Source organism: Hylaeus anthracinus, unplaced genomic scaffold (genome assembly GCF_026225885.1).
Source record: "Hylaeus anthracinus isolate JK02 unplaced genomic scaffold, UHH_iyHylAnth1.0_haploid 11985, whole genome shotgun sequence".
Classification (NCBI taxonomy): Eukaryota; Metazoa; Arthropoda; class Insecta; order Hymenoptera; family Colletidae; genus Hylaeus; species Hylaeus anthracinus.
In genome coordinates this window covers 11,584,940-11,593,268 of record NW_026534333.1, presented here as the reverse complement: position 1 = coordinate 11,593,268, position 8,329 = coordinate 11,584,940, and the positions used below count along the sequence as shown (strand labels likewise).

The 8,329-nt window shown below is 37.5% G+C and overlaps 2 protein-coding genes across 2 annotated transcripts in view; one reads left to right on the top strand and one right to left on the bottom strand.

Moving 5' to 3' along the window:
* The window catches only part of LOC128886840 (CLIP domain-containing serine protease B4-like), a 5,442-nt gene extending 1,549 nt beyond the window's left edge, over positions 1-3,893 (top strand). Inside the window, exons 2-5 of the mRNA XM_054142029.1 lie at positions 73-254; positions 921-1,200; positions 1,433-1,704; positions 2,788-3,893. Coding sequence (XP_053998004.1) covers positions 73-254; positions 921-1,200; positions 1,433-1,704; positions 2,788-3,135 — 1,082 coding nt within the window. The 3' untranslated portion in view covers positions 3,136-3,893. The remainder of the gene's footprint in view (positions 1-72; positions 255-920; positions 1,201-1,432; positions 1,705-2,787) is intronic.
* Positions 1-8,329, bottom strand: part of LOC128886844 (prohormone-1) — a 30,018-nt gene extending 21,689 nt beyond the window's left edge. The window contains exon 1 of the mRNA XM_054142032.1: positions 8,170-8,329. The gene's annotated coding sequence lies outside the window, so the exon portion shown is untranslated. The remainder of the gene's footprint in view (positions 1-8,169) is intronic.

Genomic DNA, 8,329 nt, shown 5'->3' with positions numbered 1-8,329 from the left:
CTAACAAACAGAATATAATAGGTATACGAGTTCTGTTTAATCTGAATCGATCATTTCAATTTCTTTTTCTAGAGGATAGTTGTATCTCGCCTCGAAACATACCGGGTCGATGCATCAATGTGCACAGCTGTCAGCGAGTGATAAACATTCTACAACAGCAAAAGCCTCTGTCGAGCGAGATTGTGCTGTACTTGAAAAGCTTGCAATGCGGCACCGAAGGCAACAGTCCCAAAGTGTGCTGCGAGCAGCAACAGGTAAACGTTACTTTGTTGTACGTACAGGTGATCTCGATCTATTTACGGTAGTTCACAGCCACAGTGAATTATGTGCAAATACGTAAGGACCATTCCATGGGGGAGTAAATCACTTTTGTACTTTAATTGTACTCCGGTTAAAAATGGGGGATGGATATAAAGGGAGACACGACACTGTCACATCTCCAGAAAGATTAGCTATTTTCAGAAATTCTTTACGTGCAATTACTATATTATTAAGAGATCGAAACTTTAATACATCATATTTTTACCCTCCTGGAGATGGAGATCCTATTCTCTATCAACGTTTATTCTGATTTCTTGGACATCCCGAAGTTTATAATTTTATTTTACCAGGATTTCGATTAATTTCATACATTATTTTTAACGAAGGAGGAAAAGAATGAAGAATTGTTCTGAAATTTTCATTGCATTCTATTGAACATTTAAACAAATGAAAACGGCATTCTCGAAATGTATACCATTCAAGAAATGGAAACAAAATCGATTTTTAAACAAATTTTACAGCGCCGTCCCCTTCTGAGTCATTATTTTTCTACTTTCATAATTTTAAAAAACAAACAAGTCCTTACGATTTGCGTTTTTCTCGCGAATATTGCACAAATCGTGGATTTGAAGTACACGATGAAATAAACATGGTGTTAGACACCAGCAGCCCCTACGCCCACGATACAGAGCCCGATACCGTCACCACCCGACGTCTCGAATCATCCTAATCTACGACTACTGAACGAGGACATATGTGGACCAGCAACGGTGCCAAAACTGATTGGCGGCGAGAGGACTGGCGTGTTGGATTTTCCGTGGATGGCGTTGGTCGCCTACGACACGGGCAATGGGATTCCCGAATTTCGGTGCGGAGGAACGGTAATCAACAAACGATACGTGATGACCGCTGCTCATTGCGTCACGTCGTTGCCCAGAGGTAAGTCGATCGTATCTAAACAATAACTGCGAGCTAACCAATGATACATGAATATAATCGAGTAAATGGAGTGAACGAAACGTGCACGCTAACTGTAAGGATTGCACCGCTTTAACGGAAGAGAGAAAACGATGTAGGATTATATATTTTTCAAGTCGTACAAAATGGATCTCGCCCTACACGGACTAACGGATAAATAATAAACATCGCGTTACGTTGATATTATTTTCAGGTGTGAGAGTGGTCGGAGTACGCCTAGGAGAGCACGACCTGGACTCGGAACGAGACTGCGACAGAGATGAGACTGGCAGAGAGATCGTTTGTGCCGATCCACCCCAAAATATCGATTTGGAAAGCGTCCACACACATCCGGGATTTTCCGTATCACAGATGCGGAATGACATTGCTCTGCTTCGATTGAATAGAAATGCTGATTTCGCACCGTTAAACGTGCGACCAATCTGCATGCCGCTCGGAACAGCTGCACTCTTCAACCAAAAAAAGGTAAACTATGTACTCAAGAATAAATACACTTCAAACTTGGGGATTACTACGTAGAAGTAGGCCTGCATCGACGTAAAGGAAGAATTATTACGATTGAAGTCGAAACAATATTATGTAAAGTCAGCCTCAAAATTGAAGAATTTTAATCGATCGTATTAGAAGAGATAGTATTGCTTGGGAGTAAAAAACATTGGTCTGGAAAATACTCGGTACGGTTTGCAAGCTAAGGCTTTAAGCTTCGAGTTACTAAGCACTTCAAATCTCAAAATTGAAGAATTTTAATCGATCGTATTAGAAGAGATAGTATTGCTTGGGAGTAAAAAACATTGGTCTGGAAATTACTCGGTACGGTTTGCAAGCTAAGGCTTTAAGCTTCAAGTTACTAAGCACTTTCAATCTCAAAATTGAAGAATTTTAATTGACGATATTAGAAGTGAAATCACTGCTTGAAAGAAAAAACCGTCCCTCTGGAAATCACTCGATACGATTATTTAATTTAGAAAAGTTTTGGTTGTTTATTTCGTTGTCACCTTTTGTATGATTTTCCACAATGCCGCCTACTTTGCCTCTTTTGTTTTCCTCTTTCATTTATTCAACCGCGCTACACAAAGGGTGCATCTACTCCGTGTCTGGATGCATCCATTGATGTGATTTTCTGTATTTCTTGCTCGTTTTTATACCAAACATTTATTATTACTGCGCTGCGGTTTTTTATACATGTATACCAAATGAAAATATGGAGATACCCGTGGAAACGTGCACAAATGCAAATGCATTCGTAAAATAAAATCTTTGCAAACGCACCTACGAAAATTGACCCTACATAGGAATTTATTTTACTCTGCAAATATCGTAATACGAACTTTACTTTCGATATTTCTTTATATTTTTCCATACTGTGTGCATTTTATAGTTTCTTGCGTAGTCAAATTTCCTGTAGATGCATTTAAAAAAAAAAAAAAAAAAAAAAAAACGACAATTTAATAATAATATTCTAGTTACATTATTTAGAAGATAAAACGAACTTTTGTTTAAGCTTAAATTCTCTTTCGGCAGTTTAATTATTATGTTCTCGGCTACCAGGTGACAGTGACGGGTTGGGGTGTGACGGAACTAAAGGTGCCCAGTCAGTCGTTGCTGAAAGTCAAGTTGGATGTAGTTAACAGCACGGAATGCGAGCGAGCAATCAAGGGAAAGACACGCATTTGGCATAAACACATATGCGCGGGTGGTCGCAGAGGTATGAATTCGTGTGGTGGCGATAGCGGTGGACCTCTTCAGAGTCCGAACTTCTACAATAATAAGGTGAAGTATATTCAGTACGGAATAGTCAGCGTTGGGTTTAAGAGATGCGACACCGAGGGAGTCCCTGGAATTTACACCAATGTTGTATATTACATGGACTGGATCCTGGACACTATTAGGCCGTAAGAGAACATTTTGAATTTCACGGTACAGAATAATAGAAACATTCCATCTCGAAACATTTGGATTCCACTAACGTTATTTGATGCTGGCGCCAGTAAAATTAGCCTCGGTAATATCAACTGAATTTACGTTTACCGAATTTTTATTAACGCCAGTAAAGTTAGCGATAATAGAATCAATTCAATTTACGTTTTCGACATTTTTATTGGCGCCAGTAAAAATTCTATACGAGCCACTTTGCACGTTGACAGCAATTAAGTGTGCAAGTGAACAACTCAAGTACTGTTGCATCCCTTAATCCTGTGATTTTCCTCCTCAATTTTCCATATTTTTTTTTTTTTTTTAAATTGTAGTCCTTTAAGTATTTTCTATTAATTCACAAGCCTTCAAAATGTAGTGCAATCTTCATGTGAAACGTTTCTCGATTACTCTTGTAATTCAAGAGTTGTACAGACACAAATAAATCGAGTGACTCTGGCACAAAGGGGTAGTCTCTCTCTCCCTCTCTCTCCTCCCTCTCCCCCAGACGAAAAGTCATAGCAGCAAAATATAATACTCAGGGTCCACCGATTCCCGCAAAGTTTCGTCGAAATCGGGGTCTGACACTTCTCCATTTGCGAGTTTCCAATCGGGAATATGTTACGGTACCCGCGTATACGAATTTTCAATGTTACAGGGGAATTATCTGTCTTAAAAAAAATATATACAGGGTGTCCCAGCGTCGGTGGTACAACCGAGACGAGGGTGATTCTACATAAAAAAAACAACAAATAGAAAATAAAGAATAAAATTTGTTCGTTCGAGATTTCGTTCTCGAGAAAATCGGTTTTGAATATTCAGCGAGTACGCGTACACGTGACTATGGTTTACATGGATGGATCCTGATACAAGTCACATGTATAAACATACACTTATAAGTAGTACTCTTATACATGACACTTATAGGTAGTACTCATATCATTAGTATCAAGATGGTGTGCTGTATTACTAATTTCTGTCTACGAATTTAGAGTGAATTTAAAGTCTGTATCGCGATCCATCTATCTAGGCCATAGTTAAGTGTACCCGTACTCGCTAAATATTCAAAACCGATTTTTTCGAGAACGAAGCCTCAAATGAAAAAATTTTATCCCTTATTTTCGATTTGTTTTTTTCATGTAGTATCACCTCCTTCTCGGTTGCACCGCCGATGCTGGGACATCCTGTATAACGAACACGAGGTCTTGTAAAGTCTGTCTTACAAAAATGAAGTCACGCTCTACTAATTTTAGCGATCATCCTATATTTGGAGAATTCTAACCCAACGCTCGGCACGTAACACCCGAATTAACAGAAGTCAATAAAATTAGTCACAGAGGAATTATCCGTCTTAAAAATATATGTAACGAACACGAAGTCTTGTAAAGTCAGTCTTACAAAAATGAAGTCACGCTCTACTAATTTTAGCAATTATCCTATATTTGGAGAATTTTAACCCAACGCTCGGCACGTAACACCCGAATTAAGAGAAGTCAATAAAATTCCTAAATAGCGCTCAAAAAGTGAATTCCAAACTGTCGCTAATAATAAAAAAGAAATAATTTCAAAAGAAATAACAAAATCAAAATGATCTCTTCGAATAATAAAGAATATGCTCGATAAACGAATAAACGACAGGGAAATGAAATCTAATCGACCATGACGATATTTTGATCGTTTTCAAGGTAGGCGGCTACGACCTCGACGTTTGGTTTTATTTGTTTGGTTCCGACACGAGGAGGCAATAATTTTGACGATCGAATCGACAGTGCTATTCTGCTTGATGAACACGGACAACCACTCTCCGGCTGTCATTGACAGAACGATAACTCACTTCAGAAAATCCCGCGGCGCGATACTGCGATTAATGAAATATTGAAAAACGATAGTAAGTGGTCCTATCGTTTCGCGATCGTTCAGCCCGACTACGGTCACCAACTGTGCTCTTTTAAAGTTATTCGTACTCTTTCTGAAACGTTGAAGCGACGTATCGTTCGCTTGTCGAAGACAAGTGTGCTCTTTTCAGAATAAAAAATATATATATATATATTTTTGTAAGACTGACTTTACAAGACCTCGTGTTCGTTATACAGGATGTCCCAGCATCGGTGGTGCAACCGAGAAGGAGGTGATACTACATGAAAAAAACAAATCGAAAATAAGGGATAAAATTTTTTCATTTGAGGCTTCGTTCTCGAAAAAATCGGTTTTGAATATTTAGCGAGTACGGGATTTTATATATATATACATATAAAATCAAGTTACCTAATCTAATCTAATGTATTATTTATATTACAGGTCTTGTACAAGTACTCGAAATGTATGTTATAATTTGTATTTCAATTATGTTTTCGTGGTAATAGCGATCGAAGGTTGTGATGATTCAATTAATATTTAATATTCGTGCCAATAGAAATTATGTTACTGAAACATTTTTGTTATATTGATATACCTCTCCCTTCGACTTTCTCAAATCTGTATTTTCTTTTAAGCCATTCACTGCCAGGCAAATTTAAAGCGTTTCATCTTGGGCACCAAGATTTAGTACAAATGCGTAACTTAGGTTATTATTTTGATAATAAAAAGTGACATTAAGTTTGTTCTTCTAAAAAGAAAATTTGCGATCTCCTTTTGCAATAATTCGTGACTGAAAAGGCTATAAACTTATCCCTCGAGTAATTGCAATCAATTTGAACCACTACTTTGCATTTTATAGAAAGAAAAAAGGAGTAAACGAGCATAACTTTAAACTCGATTAGGACCAACAAGGTTGCTAGTATTGTAGTTGCCCAAAATGTAAAGTACACAGTATTGTTGCTATTTAATTCATCGAAAATATTTCACCACTAAATTGGCCACGATAGCGTTCCGTTAAAGCGTGTTATAATTACGAGTTACGCAGCGGAAGGATATGTATTTTCGATCGGCCCGAGTTCAAGTGGGGCCGAGTAACTATTAGTTCAAGCATTGGGCGCTCGTTTCCAGTGGGAACCGTTTGTTTTCGGGAAGGACAGGTAATTGCATGCTACGGCAACAGGTTCTTGGTTTCCAGTGAGCGTGAATTGGTTAGAAACGTTTCGCGGGGATGAAATCGCGTCGCTGATCTTCCATTCAAGGGAATCACGTAAATACGCGAGACACGAAATTAATCTAGTCAGAGTAATTTAAGCGAAAACCTTGGCAAAGGTTTCCTATTCAAGTTTCACGGTCATCGTGTGCCAAAGGACAGATTACACCAGATTATTCTAAACGAAGTTACTCCCTATCATTTACTGCACATTAAAATTATTTGTTTAGTTTTGAATTACTCTGTTATTACACTGATACAATGGTTATGTTTTCCGTATCAACATTGAGAATGTAGTTGCTTGGTTTGTTCGTGAAAATGATTAAAATGCATTTAATAATTACGTAATTCATTTACGAATTAATTTTAGATGAATTGCTTTATTATCTTTGTCAAATAATTTGTCTAGTTGCCGCTGGTAAGACTGTTCGAACGATAATTGTAGAGTATGCAGGACTGTACAACCTGTCGATAGCAGGGCCTTGTTATACGACTTATAGTTGCAACTCGACGCACAACCAATCACAGAATAAATCATTGTTTCCCAGTAGTGTCATTCCAAGCTTTCGATTAATCTTCATTAGAGGTTTCAACCATGAAGTTTCATGATTCCTTTCGTAAAAATGCAGAACGGTTATTCCTATAATGTTCTATAATGTAGCACGACATCGTAATAATTTTGTAGTTATATATATATGATTCATTTATAGTTGAAGAAGACCAACAAATATGGTCGACACTTTGGTTTACATTATTCTGAAAATTCTACAGACACTATAAAAAAAAAATAATATAATTTATTCACCGTTTAAATAGTTAGAAGGATAAATACTGCATATTCTTATTTTATTTTTGAATTTAATGTTGCCATTTAAATGTTGCAGTCTTTTAAAAATATATATACACATCCAAGCATATCAAATTTACCTTTTTCAGAACGAATCATCACGTCTATGGCCCCCGTCTGAATATTTCGATACAAGAATATCAATTTCAAATTTCAAAACCGCCTGTATCGAAATTATTAATATACATTTCCAAATTCGTCGTTAATGAAAACGAACACGTTGACTCGTTCGGCCATTGAATTTCATATTTCGGAACAAAATGGAAATTAATTCGACCATTTATTTGACATTTCCTACGTTTTCTACATCTATACTATGTTAAACGAGTACTATTGTGTACCCTCTAACACAACAAAACTTTCATCGAATTACAATTGTACGCCGCTTTGGCCAAAGCAATCAGCTAATGCATCGGTCCGAGAAAAATATACGATTGAAAATGTGGTAAGCGTGATATGTATATTTTCAGATCTTTTTGTTTTCGTGAAAGAGAATCGATTTTCTTTTTTTCAAAACTTTTACCCTAGAATATCAAAGTCTGAGAGGTCTAACGTTCTGAGCTCAAAAGATAAGATCTCATTTAAAATTAACTCCAAAGAAATAGATCCAAGTCCAGACATTTCCTTTTACCAAATGTTTATATCGATCTCGAGGACTAAGGAAACATTGTTTCGTTTATTATAAACTATATAAATTTCCTAGAGGATAACTATTTCAGAAGCCCGGTAACATCAGATTGTATCAGCGAACAAATTTCTAACTGTACTTTCAAAAATAAGGTCTTCCTTTTAATAAAAAACTTTCTCATTTCGTACTCGCCATTTTAATCATTCTATATAACTTCTTTATGCACAGGTTCCTTTCGAAACGACTGCCTAGCGATAGCTACAATACCCGCGCAGCAACGTTACTTTCGACACACGTACGCACGAGTTAAACAAAAATAAATGTTCTTAGTCCTCAAGACGCATACGAAGATTGCGCGAAAGGAGAAATCAGGATTCGTATTCGTTCCTTTGGAATTAATTCCCAAAAGAGGCTCCATTTGAATACATCTCGACTGTCCAGTCCTACTTAGGGTCACAGACGTTGAGAGAGAAATACCTTGTCGGGGGTGGGTCGCAGAGTCGTGGAGGTGCGATGCAGGGGTGTTGTCGAGTGTTGTCGCGGAGCTTTTTATCGTGAGCGTCTGCGAGGATCGTGGACACCACGGGACAGAGTGACTGAGCTTGCAAGCACGCGACCACTTTATATCCCAACTGGG